The sequence below is a fragment of the Neoarthrinium moseri genome (genome assembly GCF_022829205.1).
Source record: "Neoarthrinium moseri strain CBS 164.80 chromosome Unknown scaffold26_Wmoseri_CBS_16480, whole genome shotgun sequence".
Classification (NCBI taxonomy): domain Eukaryota; kingdom Fungi; phylum Ascomycota; class Sordariomycetes; order Amphisphaeriales; family Apiosporaceae; genus Neoarthrinium; species Neoarthrinium moseri.
In genome coordinates this window covers 74,146-93,880 of record NW_026055140.1, presented here as the reverse complement: position 1 = coordinate 93,880, position 19,735 = coordinate 74,146, and the positions used below count along the sequence as shown (strand labels likewise).

General features: G+C 55.8%; 7 protein-coding genes across 7 annotated transcripts; 3 read left to right on the top strand and 4 right to left on the bottom strand.

Annotated features, from left to right (window-relative positions):
* Positions 1–417: 417 nt before the first annotated feature.
* On the bottom strand, positions 418–1,815 carry JN550_007009 (uncharacterized protein; the record flags this gene model as incomplete). Its single annotated transcript, XM_049318812.1, has 4 exons — positions 418–669; positions 922–1,228; positions 1,414–1,647; positions 1,694–1,815. 4 exons carry the CDS (start codon positions 1,813–1,815, stop codon positions 418–420), a joined length of 915 nt encoding a protein of 304 aa, XP_049170904.1.
* A 3,546-nt stretch (positions 1,816–5,361) lies between these two features.
* Positions 5,362–7,710, bottom strand: JN550_007008 (uncharacterized protein; the record flags this gene model as incomplete). The annotated part of the gene is made up of 2 exons (XM_049318811.1): positions 5,362–6,929; positions 6,984–7,710. 2 exons carry the CDS (start codon positions 7,708–7,710, stop codon positions 5,362–5,364), a joined length of 2,295 nt encoding a protein of 764 aa, XP_049170903.1.
* Positions 7,711–8,404: 694 nt separating this feature from the next.
* On the top strand, positions 8,405–9,670 carry JN550_007007 (uncharacterized protein; the record flags this gene model as incomplete). Its single annotated transcript, XM_049318810.1, has 2 exons — positions 8,405–9,578; positions 9,633–9,670. 2 exons carry the CDS (start codon positions 8,405–8,407, stop codon positions 9,668–9,670), a joined length of 1,212 nt encoding a protein of 403 aa, XP_049170902.1.
* A 725-nt stretch (positions 9,671–10,395) lies between these two features.
* Positions 10,396–12,057, top strand: JN550_007006 (uncharacterized protein; the record flags this gene model as incomplete). The annotated part of the gene is made up of 1 exon (XM_049318809.1): positions 10,396–12,057. One exon carries the CDS (start codon positions 10,396–10,398, stop codon positions 12,055–12,057), a length of 1,662 nt encoding a protein of 553 aa, XP_049170901.1.
* A 1,570-nt stretch (positions 12,058–13,627) lies between these two features.
* On the top strand, positions 13,628–13,998 carry JN550_007005 (uncharacterized protein; the record flags this gene model as incomplete). The annotated part of the gene is made up of 2 exons (XM_049318808.1): positions 13,628–13,748; positions 13,841–13,998. The coding sequence occupies 2 exons, from the start codon at positions 13,628–13,630 to the stop codon at positions 13,996–13,998; spliced, it is 279 nt and encodes a 92-aa protein (XP_049170900.1).
* A 478-nt stretch (positions 13,999–14,476) lies between these two features.
* JN550_007004 (uncharacterized protein) lies at positions 14,477–16,582 on the bottom strand (the record flags this gene model as incomplete). Its single annotated transcript, XM_049318807.1, has 3 exons — positions 14,477–15,673; positions 15,735–15,973; positions 16,078–16,582. 3 exons carry the CDS (start codon positions 16,580–16,582, stop codon positions 14,477–14,479), a joined length of 1,941 nt encoding a protein of 646 aa, XP_049170899.1.
* Positions 16,583–18,276: 1,694 nt separating this feature from the next.
* Positions 18,277–19,134, bottom strand: JN550_007003 (uncharacterized protein; the record flags this gene model as incomplete). Its single annotated transcript, XM_049318806.1, has 3 exons — positions 18,277–18,799; positions 18,948–18,987; positions 19,074–19,134. The coding sequence occupies 3 exons, from the start codon at positions 19,132–19,134 to the stop codon at positions 18,277–18,279; spliced, it is 624 nt and encodes a 207-aa protein (XP_049170898.1).
* Positions 19,135–19,735: the final 601 nt, after the last annotated feature.

Sequence of the window (19,735 nt, the reverse complement as noted above, 5' to 3'; positions counted from 1 at the left end):
TCGTGCAGAAGTGTCACGATCGGGGCCCTAGGGAAGAGCGATTCACCCACGTTCTGGCTGTAGTACGTACACCAATGAGGAGCGTCGCTGCCAACATCCAGATTCCTGGATACCTCCCAATGCACGCCCACCGCTGTTTGGCTCCTGGCTGGGGCTGACTGACGCGCCGTGTCGTGAACCAGTGACAACAGATGTTCAGACGTATGCAGGCCAATAAGGTTAATTGCTCGCAGCTTGTGCGCCAGTGTACCCTTCCCTGCACGGCTGGCCAAGAGGACCTTTTGAGCCGATTGTGCACGCACGAGGCAGCGCTACCGCATGCGTAGCAGCAGGCTCTCAGGTGGGATGGCGCTGTGCACTCCCGCGGTGCGACTGGGTGCTCGCTGCCCTGCGAGGCCGATGTAGGGCGGGTACAAGTCAGTCCAAGTCGCAGGCCCAGGTCTCTGCGTGTTCCAGAGTATTGCACAAGCAACAGGCAGGGCTCGTATTCAGGCGTGCTGCGAGGAAGCCGGCTCCAATGGGCTCGGTGCCCGTGTAAGTGTGGCGCTCCTTGTGCAACTGGGCGCTGGACGGCCGCTGGGCTGGAGGAACGGTTCTATCCGTCTGGGGCGCACGACGAAGGGCCTCGCCTGGTATTCTCCTAGCCACACGATGGGCTATTCCTGGGCCCTATGGAGTCACGCGACGGCGGATAAGGCACTGGGGTGTCTGGCTGGGGTGATAGGCGGGATGTTCAATGCTGCTGCAGCTACCCGCGACCTCCAAGCCTGTTCGCATCTGTCTCTGGCGCGCGTGGCCTCGTTGGCTAGATGAACCAGATCGATCGCCGCTCTCGAGGGGCGAGAGGGTGTGCTGGGCGGCCCGGCGCGATGTTGGGAGCTGGGGCGCTATGGACGTCCGGACTCGTCGCAATCAACAGACCATGCTGTGCCGTATAGTGTATAGGACGCGGGGGTGAAGATCTACCGGGTCACAGGCGGGTATGTGCAAGCAGACGCTGGACACGGAGGGCAGGACGCTGCGCCGCGACGGGACGTGTGGATACAGAGCTACGGCCTGTAACTTGAGAAGCAAGTAGAATATATCCAGCCCAGCCAGAATGTGTGTGAGGAAGCAGGACGGAGCGTCGCAGGAGGAATTGAGCGTCGCGATGCGTCCGTCGTCGGTCTTGCTCTTAGTCAGTGGCCAGGTCTTGGGGTGTTTGTGCCATGGCCGGCCGGCCGTGGAGCTGAGCCAATCAGTTGGGCCTCTTTTTTTGCTCTCGGCCTTGGTTTGGTGGTGTCTTCAATTGCGGCAGCAGCCCCGGGAATCGCCAATTGACGCTGGGCCGAAACTGCGGGGTTTTTGGCGGTAGGTAGCTAAACTTGTTAGCTTGCTTCCAGGCCTCCCCCCCCTCCACTTTTTGCTGCTTACTGCTTCCTGCTCCTTGGCCTCGGGCTTGCAGATCCCTTCCACCTACCCACTTGCTGTGTACGGGTAAGCAGGCCAAGCAGGCCAAGCAGCCAAACAGGCGCTTTGGCGCTGGGCTGAAAAGGCTGGCCTGGCTGGGTCACGAGCCAGCGTGAGCCAGTGCGAGCCACTCCACCGGGCGACTTGCCGGCGGAAAAGCCGACGCCCTCTGCGCTGCTGCCGCGCTGCCAGAGAGGGCTGCAAACAAGTTAGACACTGCTCTCTTGTGCTTTCACATGTGTACGAGACCGCGCAGGTCTGGGCACATGTATCAGTGCCTGCAGCAGTGAGCATGCGAGGAGAACGGCGCCGCAGAACCAGCCAGACCCAAGCCTCGTTCCAATTGTCCAATTGATCATGGCGCATGGCGTCTCCCTCCCGGGCGGGAGCTGACTCGTCCCCCATCCAAGTCCCGGCTGTGAGGTCCCTGCCAAAGACCCCCTACGGGTAACTTAACTACGACCCCTGTCCTGCCGCTGCCCCTTCCACCGGGCCACCATGTCCAAAGTTACCAAAGTCTGAATCAATGTTCGTTCCTACATTTGCAATGCCATCGCCCGAATGACCTTACATGTTGCAGCCTGCATGGTGCCAACTCTGCCTCCGCGGACAGGGCCTGCTGCTGCGTGTCGTGTGCCATTTGCCTGCCGGCAAGGTAGAAAAGCTCAAATCCCTCGGGCGTTTTCGAGCCGAGGATAGCAGGATGCAGGGCCATCGGCAACAGCAGGGCTAAGCTGATTCAGGACTAACACGGAAATTTGGAGTACTATGCACATCATTGACTCTATTATAAGCAATTATGTACATCGTATAATACCAACAGCAAAACCGCCCGCCTTGACCATGCCCTGTAAAGCTTCTGGGGAGACACGCGAAGTCCTGTACGCAGCCTGTGTACTATATGGTAAAATGCGTACCTAAAGCAGGTACTCAAGTACATGCTCGAACTGACACCTTTGGGGGTAGCTCGCAGTGAATCGCTGAGCAGCGCCGCCGCAATCTTCGCGATTACCGTCAACCAATCATTCATCATGGCTGACATGGTAGCACCCCTGGACCATCACAGCTGGGCCCTACGGGACCAACTCTTGTCCTATACGACTTGAGTGCCCTGAGCATTCATCACCTGCATATTGAAGCATGGGCGTCGGCAGCAACCAAGATCTCTGGAAGATTCGAGGCCAAAGTTACCAGGTTTAGATCATCAACAACACGAACCGCCCACAGGACATGTGCTGCCCGTATCCGTGGTATTATTGAACCACGGCAAAAGCAGGCTCCAATTCGTCATTGGTGTCATGAGATTGGCACGCATCCAGGATATTTGCATACGGCCACAATATATCTCGCTCAGATCGTTCACGGAGCTGCAGACCTCGGCGCCACTCATCTGCTGCCACAATGACTTGCATGACCAGGGGCTCTGAGACACCACCAGGACGGACCCAAGGAAACCTAAGGATCAACGATGCTTGGGCCTCATCGCACAAGTCTGTCATTCCTGTCGAAACGTGGCCTTATTCGCAATCTCAGGATGCAAGAAGACAACCCAAGGCAATTTCGCCCGGCAGTTGTTCACGCTGTCCCACGTTTTACTTCATATACCTCTATACCGCCAAATATATTTGGGGTGGCGGTATAAACTAGTTTCCGTAATTGAATATACTCCAATCATACAAAAGCACCTTCAGAGAGGTCCTTTGAAAAAGCGAACGCCTAGGTAATCTCACTACTCAGTATGAAAGTTGCCGTTCGAGTCTGCAAGCCAGGGACTAACACCGGACCATTCCATATAGTCGCCCAGCTGAATGGTTCTTGCAGCTTCGTATTACAGAGCACCTCATCCTCAACTGCCCATCGCTTAGGGAAAATGGCAGTCAAGTACATGCAGTCAGTAGCAGGTATGTGTGAGGTGCATATGCGTTCACCACTGGGCCAGCGGCCTTCCTCGAACATGTCTTACGATGATGTCAAAGCCTCAGATACCTAGTGCGACGTCGACATAAGCCCGGTGGCCTTGTTGATGATGCATTGGTCCTTGCAAGGGTATGCCGTCGGCTAGGGACATGGTTCACGCATAGCTCGGATATGCGAGATCACCAAACCTGCAGATGCTCAACAGGGCAGTAATCAAGGATTCTGCAAATAGAACCCCGGTTGCGTCCACGAATCGCCCCAGCCACCTGCCCTCCCCCCTTTATGTTGCAATTGCGATCTCGCCTTGCCTTGTGGACTCGTCTCAGATCGGTTCTCGCGGACCTGCAGCCCGATATGTGGCAATCACGCAAGACGTGCTGGCAGTCGACGAACAGGGGTGAGCAGATAGTTCAAATAACGGTGTAGAAGCCCCCTGCCAGAGTGGCCATCATTCATCCACCCAGGCCTCGAACTGGCTGCTGAACTGCCTCTCTTTCCTAAGCGACGATGTGGCGGACGATGCCGGGTCTCCTTCGTACTAGGCAGTTCACGTATGCCCTCGTATTCTTTTAGGAGCTGAAGGTGCTATACCGATGACTAGCTATTAGGCTGCCCAATCACAACTACTTTGATGAGTCTGGTTCTTGCAAGGCTCCATCGCTATAATTCTCGCCATATCATGGGCGCCTCATTGGTTTCTACTTCTAGCTGAATCTGACACAAGAACAGGTAACGACTGGGAACACTCTCCTCTATCGCGGATTCCTCCAATGTCACTGGTGGTTTAGTCGTCCACACTATGCAAAGAATTTCAATCGTCTCTGTAATCCGACGGAATGGTATCTTCAAATCTGCACTGGTGTTAAGTGATCTAGTATCAGAAACTCCCCTTTTATTACAGACGGTGGAGGGAGGGCCATTGATTAGATCGTCACAGATGTGCCAGGCTGTCATGTGTTTGTTATTTCAGAGACAGCAGCCTCGCAGATTCGAGCTACATTTTGCACGTCTACACCGAATCCAGCCTTGCCCGTAGTCATAGCCCCAGACGGCCGCAATACCGCAGGACAAGGCCTCCCCAAGCTTTTCGTGTACACTTGCAAGCCATTGGTCTCGGGCACCTATATGACCCGGATCATCTTCCAAGAGACAAGTGAGCGCTGCATTAGGGCGGAAAGCTCCGGCTGGCCTGAGTACGGGATGTTGCGCTCCCTTTCTCCCCCCGCGAATAGGAGAATTTCAAGCAACCCCGTGCAGATCAGCCGGCCTCTGGTCCATGTGTTGGACATACATGTCTACCAACTACTTTCTGACATGCAGATGTAGACACGCTTGAAGCTCGACGGGTCCATTAATAGCAAGCACCGAAGCACGAAGCTGCGAACGTGGTCTTGCCCAGGACACGGCTTAGGCTAGCCTCGCGGACTGATGCCCCGTCATCGTCGCTTCAGTGGAAAATTGCCGCGCAGTGACCACGCTTATTGCGAACTCCTTCGTCCACGATGTGTTTCTTCATTGCCCTCTTTATTAGGTGGACAATCGGCCTCGCACTTACAACACATCATCAAACTCCTAGCACAAGCCTCGCAAAATGCCACCTCGTGCTTGAAGTTTTCGGAACCAGATGACTTTATATTGCTGAGAGATGATCATGAGACCCTATTTAGTAGAAACGCACTTTCAATGATGAATGGCAACGGAATGGTAGAAATCAGTCGCTAATATTGATGTACATTCTGCATGGTGTAGACTTCTATGTTGCCAAGTTCTCCTACGTATCCACCTTCTAAATGCACCCCCTACTGAACAGAAACTTTGCAAAGCTCATGCAAACAACGCTTCGTGATGCTCTTCCGCTCATGAAATCCACCACCATCAGATCATGATCGCATACATATCCGCTCTAAACAAAATCTCATCGCCTATGCGCAAACATTGAATTCCCCGAACTCCCGGTGACTCCCCAAAACTGATACGCAAAAGCACCCATCCTCATTAGTAATTCTCGCTCAGTCCCGAGAAATCGGGCACGTCGCTGTCGCAGCTGAAGTCCTTCTCGTAGGCCTTGGCCGGCAGGATGCCCGCCGCGAGGCCCTGCTTGTAGCTCCAGAGCGGCGCCGACTCGGTGTCCCAGGTCCAGTACCACCAGCCCCAGCCCTTCTCGAAGCTGGTCATCTGGGCCTCGGCGAACATGAGCAGGAACTTCTTGTACTCGCTGCTGTAGCTGCCGACGGCCGCGTTGGCCGAGTCGCAGCTGCAGCTCGAGTCCTGGCTCGGGCACTTGGGCGTCAGCGCCTCGGTGGACGCGTTGCCCGAGTCGTACGTCCCCTCCCAGCGGTTGCCCCAGCCCACGTTGGTCACGTACTGGGCGCAGTCCGTGTCGGCTTGCGACCACTCGGCGAACATGGTGGGGCCGAAGCCGGTCGCCGTGTTCATGCTTTGCTCCGTTTGCTCGGTCCAGCCGTCGCAGGCGTACTTGACCTTCTCCTGGTGCGTGTAGATGATCTGCTCATTGTTGAAAATGACATACTGGTGTACGTCGAGCACGAGCCCGTCCATGTTAGTCAGCCTGCCTTGCCAGTTTGCCAGGCCCATAAATCCATCCCCAAAGACGATGTTTGCGTTAACGCCATTTCCCCGAACAAGCTTGTAGGCGTCTGTAGTCCAGGAAATAACATCAGCGGCCGCTAGATTTACCATGCGCGGCTCATTGGCGAGGCCGTAGAAGGTGACGACATTCTTATACCTGTCCTGGGCAAAGAACTTCGATAACCTGTCGTGTACATCCAAGCTGCGTTGCCGATTGAGCTCGCCATCTGTACCATTCAGCCACCCAATCACCCCTAAGCGCCCACTGTGATTCCAGCCGTTTTGTGAACCCGGTATTCCGTGTAGATCTAGATTGACACGGATTCCGTGCTTGCGTGCCCACTCGATTCCACGCAGTAGATAGCGCCAAGAAGTGCGGAAAACGTATGGGTCGCCGTCGTAGGTCTGCACCGCCCAGTATGAATAGGGGATACGAACGTGATCCAGTCCAGCGTCCGCAATTTCGATGAAGGTCTGCTCTGTGACAAAGGTTGCATAGTGTTTTTCGAGGGTGCTTGCCGCCGTCTTTGGCCCCAAGTGTTTACATAGCGTATATTCGTCAACAATCCCAAGTTTGCTGTCATAGTTGAAGAGGGAGGGCGTGATGAAGGGCTCCAAGCTCAGCCAGCCACCCAAGTTGACGCCTCTGGCTGGTGTTGAGGCATAGTCACCCCATGACTTACTGAGAGCTGGGACCTTGTCATTCGCAGCTGCGGAATCATCCCAACTAGTGAAGAGACCCATAACGGGAAGATCGCCGACGGTGGCATTGGTATAGGTTGTGTTCAGGTCTGTTGTGTCGTACCAAGTGAAAGGATCAAGATAGGTGCCCCTTGCAGCTGCTGGAATGTCATTTTCGGACATGCCGTCCAGTCCAGACTTGTTGCTGCTGGTTGAGGAGTTCTTCTTGCTCACAACAACTGCCACCGCTATGACCACGATGATGACGACAAGAGTGACACCTGCTATTATCCCTGTGTTCTTGTAAGAAATTTGGGCGTAATGCTTGGCAAAGGAGCGTCACCTACATCTGCGCTTCTTCTTGTTTCCAGGAGCTCGAGGTTTGCTGTACAGATGCTGCTTTTCGTCGGACACACTGTCCCAGCTGCTGTGTTTGCTTCCGGCGCCACCGCGCATCTCCGGTGTCGCCCGACCTTCTTCAACAATGGCACCGCTGACCAGTCGTTTTTTCCTTCTGTCCCGGCTTCGATGCCTATCTCTGCGCCCGTCTTCGTCATCTTGGGGATCGACGTCGATCAGTCGGCGGCGTTGTTTTGGCGAATCGTAGTCCCTCTCGGAATCTGTTACGGCCTCTTTCCTACGCCGCTCTCTCTTTGGTGTACGAAGCTCGCCTTCGTCGTCCGTATACGCCTCCCTGCGCCGGCGCTCTCTCCTCGCCGCCCTCCTAGCTTCCTTCTCCTCGTCTGTGTAATCATGCCGCCGCCTGCGCTCTCTCCGAGGCGACTCATCCTCGGGCTCGACTATGATATAGTCCTGCTCACGAGGTCTGGACTCCCTCTTCCTTCTGACTCTTTCAGGCCTCGTAGTTTCTCCTGCCGGGTTTCGAGCATTGTATTCGTTCAATTGCGCGAGGGCATCTAGCGACAGTCCCTGCCTGGTGCCTGAGCCTGCTCCGCTGGACGTCCCTTCGGATGCTGCCGCCGCTCTTCGTGAAGAATGATCGCGGGATTTCTTCTTGCGGCTATGCGCGCCGGGATCTCGATGCCGGCTTGTACTACCGTCTCGCGGCGCCATGTGGAAGTGATTCTAGGGTGCGATGCGGAACATGAAAACAACACACAGAACACAAAGAAGTCGAGTCTCGAGTCCCTTAGCGGGTATGCAAGCTCTTTACGGAAGGAATCTTCATCGGCTGGCGCAGATCGAGAAGACATCTGTTCCACCCGAGACGGGATGGGTGTGTTGAACTGAGGCTTGGCGGCTCGCTAGGGGCGGTTGGCCGGGCAACTGTCCGCAGCATCCTGGGGTTACATGGCAAACTGGGCCGGGAAATTGGGGATGATGTAACTACCAGCGGTCTGCTCCACGTCACCGATTGCGCATTATACAAAGGTAAGACCTATACTGTAGTATACCAGCCAAATTTTGATACATGTGAGAGGCGCAGGAGTATCGCATTGCAAACCTCGCCCTGGGCAATGAGACCCGGCAGCCTGCAAGACTACCTATGGGTAATCCCCCCACACTCCGTCTCCGTCTGCCCCGTTGCTGGCCGCAGGCCCCCTGGCTATCGATAAGGCCACGCCGTCTAAGCCGAGTCCGAGGGGTGATGCGACGCATACCGAAGATAGCCGCTTGACCTCATGACACGAGCCCGGCCAACTCGAGGAATTCTGTCGTTTCTACAACGATGTGACACAGGCTTGATGTTGACTGAACTTTGAAATTCCCATGGGGTTAGCCAATCCCGCTCTTTGACCAACCAATTATGAAACCTTCAAGATCGTTACGCCTCCTCGCGAGGAGAGCGACGGCACCGTCAGCGATACGCCGGCTGGCACCTGCGGTGTCTGAGCGGAGGCAATACTCAACACACCCACCAAACGCCCGTCTTAATTTACCAATCGACTACTCGGCGACGCCCCTACTATCGCACAGTTCTCAGGCGGCGCTGGCGACGGCAGATCTGCCGGCCGAGGTCAAGAATGGGACTACCAAGCGCATGAACCTCTTCCAGGCGATCAACGATGCTCTGTCAACCGCTCTTACCGAGGACGAGGATGTCATAATCTTCGGTGAGGACGTCTCCTTCGGTGGCGTCTTCCGCTGTACCATGAAGTTGGCCGAGCAGTTCGGTGGGGACCGCGTCTTCAACACGCCTCTAACAGAGCAGGGCATCATGGGCTTTGCCATTGGCGCCGCCGCCGAGGGTATGCGACCTGTGGCCGAGATCCAATTTGCAGACTACGTGTATCCGGCATTTGACCAGCTTGTCAACGAGGCCGCCAAGTACCGATATCGTGATGGTAGTTGCGGCCGAAGCGTTGGAGGATTGACAGTTAGGATGCCCTGTGGAGGGGTGGGCCACGGTGCCCTTTACCACAGTCAGAGCCCCGAAGCACTCTTTACACATATTCCTGGCCTCAGGGTCGTCATGCCGCGAAGTCCATTGCAGGCAAAGGGACTCTTGCTAGGGGCCATCAGAAGCAATGATCCCGTAATATTCATGGAGCCAAAGATTTTATATCGTGCCGCCGTGGAACAGGTGCCAACTGCAGCCTACACTCTGCCGTTATCAAAGGCCGAAATTCTGAAAGAAGGGAAAGACGTCACCGTCATCTCGTATGGCCAACCCCTCTACACCTGTGACTCCGCTATTCAGAGTGTGGAAAAGGACTTGGGCATCTCTGTTGAGCTGATTGACTTGAGGACACTGTACCCATGGGATAAAGAGACGGTATTCAAGAGTGTGCAGAAGACGGGTCGGGTCTTGGTTGTTCATGAGGCCATGGTCAATGCTGGCATTGGTGCCGAGGTCGCTGCAGCTATTCAGGAGGACCCCGAGACCTTCATTCGGCTGGAGGCTCCGGTGCAAAGGGTTGCAGGGTTCAGTATACACACTCCACTTTTGTTTGAGAAGTTCAACGTGCCAGACGTTGCTAGTGAGTACTCCACATTTTCTTTTCCGCGCTGGATTGAAACTGACTTTCTCTCAGGGGTCTATGATAGCATTAAGAAAGTACTAGACTACTGATACAGAGGCAACTTTGAAGACGTTGGTTCTGCTTTTGGGGTACCCTTTCGGGTGTTGGAACTTGGGCAACGCCAATTACTACTGGCGCACCTATCTCATCCGTGCAAGCCTATGTCATTGCTAAATGAAGCCAAAATTGCTGGACTTTCAGCTGCAAAGCCACATATTCAATAAATTTAGACATTGATGCGTCAGATCACTGATTGTGAGAGCGGAGCAATATGGCATAGTCACCTTTACGTGTTATACTTGAAACGATTTGTGACTGGGACCTTAGCACCAACTATTTGTTTGTATATGAACAGTGCCGTCGGCACCATCCGTTATCAATTTGCCGTCTGAATCCTACTGGGGAGGATATCGTAGCAGCCAAGGGACGAAATTGTTGGATGATATCATAATGCCTGCTAGACCAGGTGTTGTGGAGATAAGTTAACCTCCGACGCACAAGTAGCGATGTCGGTCAGATAGCTTATCTCACCTTGTTGTCGGGATAGTAATGTCAGCTCGTAGCTCATATACTTACGTCAATGTCATTGAAGTATATAGTTCGGACTTCAAATGAACTGATCACCGAGTGTTAATAAATGTATAAGAACTAGAACCGACTCTGGAAAATCGGGCTAAGTAAATCGAATGTGGGTCTCTTCATCGCTAACCACCGATACTCGCCGAGTCTAACAGTTCTAACCTCCACCAGCACATTATATATTATTTCCTGCACCATGCCGCGGAGTGGTACCTGGACACGAGCGCTCGTTGCATTGCTCGTCGTGCCTGCTCAGGCGACTCTCGGTGGGACTGTCGACTCCTTTGACGTGCGTGAGGCGACAATCGACGGCGTCCACAATGCCCTGTTCACTGGGCTGACAACGTGCCGGACTGTGGTGTCATCGTTTATCACAAGGATTGAGACTTTCAACCCCACCATAAACGCTGTCATCAGCCTCAACCCTGAAGCTCTTGAAATTGCAGATGGTTTGGACCAGGCATTGGCGTCGGGAAATGTCACCGGAAAGTTGTTCTGCATCCCAATCCTCCTCAAGGACAACTACGATGCGGTTGGCATGAGCACGACCGGGGCAAACTTGGACCTGGCTGGTAATCGACCGACTAGGGACGCCCCAACCGTGAAGGCTTTCAAGGACGAGGGCGCAATCATCCTGGGCAAAGTGAACCTGCATGAGCTCGCCCTGGAAGGATTGTCAGTTTCGTCTCTGGGTGGGCAGACGATCAACCCGTATGATCACTCACGGACCCCTGGGGGCAGCAGTGGTGGCACTGGAGCCGCGATAGCCACAAGCTTCGCGGTATTTGGCACTGGCACAGACACAGTCAATTCGCTTCGAAGTCCGGCCAGCGCAAATAGTCTAGTCAGTGTCCGGCCAACCCGCGGGCTTATCACAAGAGCTGGTGTTATACCCATTAGTTACACGCAAGACGCCGTAGGCCCCATCGCGCGCAATGTGAAGGACCTGGCTGTCGCCCTCACAGTGATGGGCAGTATCGGGTTCGACAGTGCTGATAACGTGACTGCGTTGGCACCCCCTGACGTTATTGGACGAGATTATTCGTCAGGTCTCTACGGCGGCAGCCTCAGGGGCTTGCGTCTCGGAGTCTTGGACGGGTTTTACAACCATACAGGGTCTGCTGAGACAACGCCTGTAAATGAGGCGATGGTGGAAATGATCGACTTCTTGACAGCTCAAGGCGCAGACATTGTCAACGTTACCGAGCCGATCTACAATGCTACGGCGATCTTGGCCAAGCTTGATGTCCAGACATCCGAGTACCGCCAGCAACTAGACAGCTACCTCGCCGGTGCGGGACGAGATGGAACCAGGCCAGCGTCCTTCAACGAGCTGTATACAAGTGGGAAGTTCCTCGTGATTCCGAGCCAGTACAACTACGTCAACACGGCGTTCACCTCCTCGACAAGCAACGCATCATATGCCACGGCTCAGCTCGGCATCCAGAACCTGACAACGGCACTCCGCGCTACATTCTCAGATAACCAGCTAGACGCAGTGATATACCCTGAGCAGAAGAATTTGGTTGTCAAGATCGGCTCCCCGTCCCAGAGCGGCCGGAATGGAATTCTGGCGGCATTGACAGGGACCCCAGTCGTGACAGTGCCCGTCGGGTTCTCTCCTCCAACGGATGAGGCGCCGGTTGGCGTCCCTATCGGCATGGAGATACTCGGCCTCCCGTTCACGGAAAGCAAGCTGCTGAATATTGCTGCCCATATTACGCAGCAGTATCCCGTCCGCAAGATGCCGCCCTTTGCCAACCACTCGGTTGAGGTGAACGAATATAGCGGGGTGCCTGTCATTACACCAAATACAGGCAATATTCCTGCGCAGTATCCCATCGGGGTCCTGTCATAGGTTTCCAGCCGCAGATCATGTAGGGCGGTAGTCTTTAATAAGGGATGGCGCATTGGAACGCAAGAGCCCGAGGGACATTGTGATCTCGCAATATGATGCCAGTGACAGATATATAGTCTTTGCAAAATGAATTCTCTAATGAATGTTCGCACTCTTGGTGCTGGATTGTTGGTAGTACAGACCAGAAAGAGTCCGCGCAGGACGACATGGTGGTGTGACAACAGTGGATATCCTTTGGTGCTTATACCCACTACGGGCATTCCAGGCAGTCCAAATGACCCGACACACGAGAGTCAACAGACTACTATACACCTGGCAAAGTACCATGTTGATACCCCGTCCATGGGAAACAATTTGGCTATGCGTTCTTAAATCACAGTTCACATAATTGATAAACTACGAACACAAGTATTCGACCACGGAGCAACCTCATTGGCCGCCGAGCCTCGGCCTCAGCTCCGTGGCTAGCGCTGCACTCAATCTACCACAGTATATAATCTCCTTTAGAGTTTGAGGTCATCCCTGTACGGCGGCGTGTGCCCCGAATTCCTGTTACCAAATTACCGTTAGCAACCGGCGAGTTGCTTGACAGGCGCTGCTGGTGTTGGCGCAAGAAAAAAAAATCCAGCAAATAAGGTCGGACGCCGACCCTGACGATCTCGATGACAGGAGGATCCGGCCTGCAAAGTGACGTTGGCGGAGCTCCCTGGGGCTTACCAGCACCCGGCTAGCCAGCCAAAAGGGACCCCGAAACTTGAACATTCCACGCGCTACTCCTGCACGGCGGCCGGGGTCTTCTACCGCAACTTGGCAACCCTGAAGCTGGAAGGGCGGCCATTGACTCCAACCAAGGTCCCCATTGTGGAGTGGGGTCTGGCCCGTGGGTGCCGTGACTATCAACCTTGATAGAAGACCCTGGAAATGCGCAACCCTAACGAGCAGGACCCTGCATTGGGGAAAGCCAGCGGGCGGTCGAGGCTTATAAAAATTGGAATATTTCGTCGATGGCCCCCCGGAACGCCGATGGCAGTCCCGTGCCGGAATCCCTCGCGTCCCCTGTGGGCTGCACAACCCAGAGCGCTGCCGGCGTCCCTCTCGCCTGACCCTCTTCGTCCGAGAGCTTATTGTTCGGGACTGCCCCCCCACTACCCTCTCTTCATGTCGTGAGCCGCGCATAGGCAGGCCCCTCTGCAATCTCAATGCTGTTACTAGACGGCGAGATTGGCAGAATAAATTTCAAATCTTCCACTTAGGAACGAAAGCGCCCCTTGGAGGGCATCACGTAGCCGGCCTTACTTGCTCCATGCACACTCAGTGAGGGGCTTTTGCCGGTGAATGATCAAGTGCTGTTACTAGACAGCCGAGGAGCATCCTCTTGAATCACTGGGGGTGAAAGTTGAAGGACACGGGAAACGAAGTCTGCGGTCAACATCCCGCGTGGTCTGGCACAAACCGTGTACTTGGATGAACATAAACCCCCCATCTGGAGCTTCGGAAATTCCAAACAAGATCCACACAAGCCCGACGAAGAACTTCACGGCAATCTTGCAATCCGTCGATCCGGCCGGACATGTGCAAGGAGCTCTACGAGCGGTGGAACGGCTGCGACTGCTGGGGGTTTCTGCGCGCCGACACGTGCCGGGGGCTGTTCAAGTCGTGCTTCGGGCCCAGCGGGGAGCAGGACAAGAAAGGTGAGCTTTGGTCAGCGGTCAGTCGGTCGACCAGACAGATTTCTTCTTCAATGGGGTTGTTGATTAGGACCGTGAGGCTGACATCTACATAGTGACAAGGTGGAACGACGGCATGTGCTCCGAGTGCTGGGACCGGCTGCTGCGTGAGGCCGAGGAGATGGCCGAGGCCGACCAGCTGGCGGATGCGTCGGCCACGGCGTCGACTTCGTCGGGTTCGACCTCGACGAGGAGCTACTCGACGCATAGTTGAGTGAGGGGGATCCGCGAGAGGCGGTCGCATGTTGAAAGTTTATACGGCGTTATGGTCTTTTTGGGTATGAAGTACTGGGCTATTTGCTTGTTGCACGACGGGCTCCAGCATTGCTAGAGTTTATGAGGCTGTGTGTTTCCTTTCTCGTGGGGATTCAGCTGGGTGTTTATAGGCGTTTGGGAATTTGTGGCTTCCTGCATGTTAGCGACGAGTATAAACTCATATTGCACTGAATCAAAAGTTAAAGCAGTTGTTGAACATCGATGTTTCAAGCTGAAGAAATAAGTCTACGGAAGTCCAACGTCTTTCCGATCCAACAAGACAATATGAAATCACCCTTATTCTGGATATACCAGTTATGGCTGTTGAAGCTATAGTCCTTTCAGAAACCTTCACCACGTTCGCTCACTCTCCTCATAGGTGCAAAAGGATGTTGAATTCCTCGACCCTCCCGCTCCGTTACTACCTGCCATCACCTCTATTTGCCCAGGCCTAATAGGACCAGGTTTGCCACGTTCATGATGGCAATGACCAGCCAGATCAAGATGGCGAGGGCGCAGACCCACCAGTCGTTGCCCATGCGGACGAACGGCAGCGCCGCCGCCACGCCGCCCTCGGCGCGCGCCTCGTCATTGCCGTCCCCGGCAGCAGCGACCTGCCCGCCCGGCACGCAGAAGGAGTCGTCGGTGCTGCCCTCCTGGTAGAACCGGGCGAGGCCGGGCTGGACGGTCATGAACTTGTCCAGGCAGGTGTAGTAGATGAGCGGGGCGCTGACGAAGGGTAGCACGATGCTCAGGGCGACCTGGCTGCCGTTGAGCGCGGCGCTCAACTTTTCGCGACCGGCGGCGCCGGCGATGATGATAGAGGGAGTGATGCTGATGCTGCGCGTGATCAGGCGTCGCAGCCAGGGCTGCATGCGCCACTTGAGCGCGCCCTCGCAGACCATCTGGCCCGAGATGGTGCACACGATGCCAGCCGACACGCCTGAGAACAGCAGCGCCAGCGCGAAAACGGTGCCAGCCGCAGTGCCCAGGCTCGAGGTTAGCAGGGCGTGGATGCCGAAGATGTCGGCGTCGAGGGCCTCGGTGTTCTCGTACAGGGAGGCGCCGGCGACGATGAGGATGGCGCTGTTGACGAAGAGCGCGAAGGTGAAGAGCGAGATGGCTAGCTCGGCGTACGAGTACTTCAGGCAGTGCTTGATGGCCTTCATGGATGGGACATAGAAGATCTTGTCGCCCGCCTTGCCGTCGCTGAGACTTGCACCACCTGTTGGTGTCTCCTCGGGAAGAAGGCCATTTCGCTCGTCATAGTCCAGAAGGCGGCGTTGCGGCAGGCCGGATCCGAGGTAGAGGGAGTGCGGCATCACAGTGGCGCCTAGAATACCGCAGGCCTGGTACAAGCCCTCCCCCTGAATGACTGCGTCGTTCGGCAGGTATCCCTTGAACACCTGGCCGACGGTGGTATTTTCGATATGCGACAACTCGATACAGAAACAGACCACCACAGCGATTACAAGGAGCATGACGAAGAACTCGAAAGAGCGAAGCGCCTTCATGGAGCCCTGCGGACGGTAAAATAGCAGAAGAAGCATGACATCCAGGATGGAAATGGCACATCCCGCCACCAGGGGTAGCTGCGGGATGAGAAGATTCAGAGCTATAGCCGTACCAATGACCTAGTCTCTGTTAGTAACCTCAAATTCGCATAGAAACAAGAGAAATATGTCATGGACGAACCTCGGCGATATCGGTAGCAATAATGGCAATCTCTGCCATACCGTACAGGAAGTAGTTCAGCCATCTGGGCAAGAACGCCCGGTTAGCCTCCGCCAGGTTGAGTCCCGTAACGGTCCCCAGCTTGATCGACAGGCTCTGCAGTAGGATGGCGAACAGGTTGCTCATGAGAACCACGAACAGCAGCCGAAACTGATACGAGGCACCAGCCGCAATATCAGTGGCGTAGTTTCCAGGGTCGACTAGATGCAGCACAATTCGTCAGCACTCTGCAACGCACTACCATGGCATTTTCCCAGACGTGGTCGAACTTGTCCCCATCAGACCGGGTGCTGAGAAAACTTACTGTAAGCCACCGACACCAAGAATCCGGGCCCAACGAATTTCCCAAAAGTCAGGACAACCCGCTTGAGCCTAGCAAGGTGACTCCCCCCATCCCGGGACGGCGCCGCCGAGGGCACCGCGCCGGGCGAGCTGCTGCTCTGCCGGAGGTCGTCGCGGAACACCCGGGCCGAGGACTTGGCCGCTGCCGTAGCCGCAGCCGTTGTCGTCCCCAGCACCCCGGATGACTGGCCGGCCGGCGCACCACCACCGTGCGCGGCGTCGGCCAGGTTTCGCGCGCCCCCGGCGCCGGGGCGGCGGTCGGGCTCCGGCGTGGGCGGATCAAGCTCTGCAATGGCCTGACCGGAGCCGTCGAGGACCCAGTCGTCCGCCGAGGGCCGGCGGGTGCGCGCGTTGGCGATGCCGTTCAGGTCCTGGTTCGTGGCCAGGTCGTTGGACAGGGCGTTGGGGCTCTGGTTGAAGCCGTCGTCGCCCTCGTACGGCTCGTCGGTCCGGGATGTCTGGTTCATGCTGGGCTGTGATGGACAATTGTGCCGCCCCGAATGTAATATAGACCTGTGTATAAGACCCCGTTTCTTCCCAAGTGCCGTGACAGGGGGGCCGGCTGCAGATGTTGCGTGTGTGGTGCTGTGGTTCTGCGGTTGTCTAATAATTCCTGTCTCAAGGTTCCCAATCACAAGTGATGGTGGTATCGAAATGTGGCTCCGGAGCACAAAGAAGCTCTAACACAAGAACAATGCCTTTGCAGTCTAACAGGTCGCAGGTGAAGGTATGTAGAAAGCCAGTCCTTCGAGGATGATGGTACGTGGTCTCGTGATCCCACTCGCTCCTAGTCTGGAAGGAATCCACCCCCAGGTCCAGGGGAAAGCTCTAGGTGGAAACGGATCCAGTTCTAGTCAGAATTCTAGTGACAGTCTTCTGAGGTACCAACGACTCGCCAATTCGCATCCAGTCAAACAAAAACCCTTTTCCTGACCCTCTCTATAGGCTCCAGGTAGAAGTGCGTTGGGGGACTAACCAGCGAGTCTTATTCTTCCAGGTCGCTGGAATTTGCAGGCCGGGGCCGTTGGACTAATAACAGTTTAGATGAACTAGCTTACGGCACCCAGAAGGGCCCCATCGGGTGCCTTGCCCCAGGATTCCGGGATGGAACACAGGGCGCCATGTGCCATGCAAGTTACCGCCCCTCAAGGTCGTGCACCCCAAGGCACTTGACTGGCTGACTGGGGAGGACGAACTGGGGGAGGCGGTGCCAGGGCTGAGGCGTTGGGGTATGCATCCCTCTCCTCCCCCCCGCGCGCTGCCGATCGTGACGGTTTCTCCCGGCGCATGACGGCATGCTAGCGCTCGCCCGCGGCGGGATGTCTTCGTCCCTGTGCTCTTTGGCCGAGGGAATGCTGCTCTCATTGCCGTTGCTGGTTATTATAATATTGCCCTCTGTAGGGCATGGTGAGGTCCTCTCCGCGACGCTGCCCTCGCGCCCCAGCGCAGATCGTAAGATAGAGTTATGGATGCTTCCTTGCAGATCTTTGGGAGATACAAATCTCTATGTGCCTTAGGTCTAGTGCTTGATGGCAGTCTCTGACGTTGGATCAGACTTGCTTCCTTTTTTGACAAATAGTTCACCATCACCAAGACTGAGTGCGGCAGCCACTTTGGTACTTTCACAAATTTGTCTGCATACAGTTCTCGCAGAGTATATCCATACCGACGCATGGACGCATACAATCTCGTCACTAGCCACTAACTTCGTCGCCAAGTAGACACCGCATCGTCAAGTGTTGAACTTGTATCTCATTATTTTTCCTATTTCTTTTTATTCCGCCATCCGGACTGCTCACTGCCTATCGAGGAGCCGGAACTGCACACATCCGCTGCACCATTGTCCAGACTACTGGTGCACCGAGTAGTCGGCTATCGTCAGCCTCCATAGAATCAACCATAAAAAAGCCCAGCCAAGCACTTGGCCCAAGCCCTCCAAGAATCGTATTTGCAAATGCCAACACCGTAGAACGCCGCGCCAATGGATGTCCGTTGAGCACACCGCCTCCGCCCTCCAACGCTTTGTGCCCGTTCTTAGTGTGCAGGGGGGGAGAGAATCACACTGCAACTGCATCTTCACCCCAAGAGACCTCCGGCATCGCGGCACGTCTGCTCTGCACTACTTGGGTTTGGACACATTTCTCCTGCCCCCTCGAGCTCTTTAACGGCTCTTCTTGCCAGCCTTCCTCGCGCGGTCCCTCTTCGCATAGATCTCGGCCGTGAACGGGTTCTCGTACGCCAGCGCGATCTTGTAGACGAGCCAGACCCAGGCCGTCAGCACGAGGCCGGCCGGCTTGCCGTACAGGATGGCGGTGCCCAGGAAGCTGCAGGTGGAGCCCCAGTACATGGGGGCGTCGGTGACGTTGAAGGGGAAGCCGGTGACGATGTGGTCCATGAGGATGCCGAAGTAGTCGCCGAGGAAGGTGCCGGTGATGCCGAGCGCCCAGGTCGACGAGAGCACCAGGACGTTGCCCGAGGCGATCAGGCCGTAGGCCAGGTACTTGGCCTCCGGGCTCTCGAGCAGCGGGTACGAGGGCTGGTGGCGCAGGGCGCGCTCGTACAGCCCGTCGCGCACCAGGCCCAGCGAGAAGATGGTCGCGGCGAGGAAGTAGCACGCATTCTGGGCACGGCCGCCGAAGAGGCGGGTCAGGAACTTGGTGCGGTACTCGCGGCGGGCGACGATGCTGGAGAGCGCGTGTCAGTGAGTATTTGCTCTCCCCGGGCCGTCTACGCGGACAGCTGTTCTGCCCGTGGGTACCAGACGCTTGCACAACGTATGCGCTACGACGGACCCCCACATATGGGGCACATCGGGGACCAGGTATAGCTTACTTCCAGAAGAGAGGGTTGAAGGCAATCGCGGCGGCCGAGACTGCAGGTGTCTGTTAGTAAATCCAGGGTCCAAGGAGCCTTCAGGTCGAGCTCGGTCGAGCAGAGAGAGATGGACAATATGCGTACTGTACAAGCTAGTCTGGTCCAGGTCGACCAGCTTGCTGGGCTCGAACGCTAGAGGGGCCATGGTGAAGCTGTGTGTCCTGTATGTACTGGGACCGGGCGAATCTACGTAGTCTGTCTGTCTGGCAACGCAGGGAAATCAACGAGGTCGAGGGTTGGTGAGAGCTTCGCTTTCCCGCGGGCAGAGACAGCTCGCGGAGTTGACAAGTAAAATAACTGGAACTCGGCTGGATGTGGAGCGAGGAGAGCTCCCGCCCCGGAAGTCTCCAATAGCGTCATGCTGCCGTAAGTTAGACCCCTCCTGCTCGCTTGCGTTTCCCGATTGGCTCAGGCCGACCACAAATGTCCTTTCTCCTGCCACGGGACGAGCATTCCAAATGGCACACGCCAGACCCATGGAAGAAATTCCCGATGCAGCAATGGCCCGGCTGTACGTACAGATGCGCCAGCTACACGGGACATGCTGTGTCTCGGACGGATTCGCCCGGCGCCTGGCGAGAATCCGGGTACCATGAGCCCCTCACAAGTCATACAAACCACCGAGGGCAGACGAGAAACGCCCAAGCGGGCGAGGAGTAGGTAGATGCCATTGCACCGGCGCGCCGGGAGCTGCCATCAGCTGCAGAAAGGATCATGTTTCTTCGAATTCATCCATGCTGGGGGGT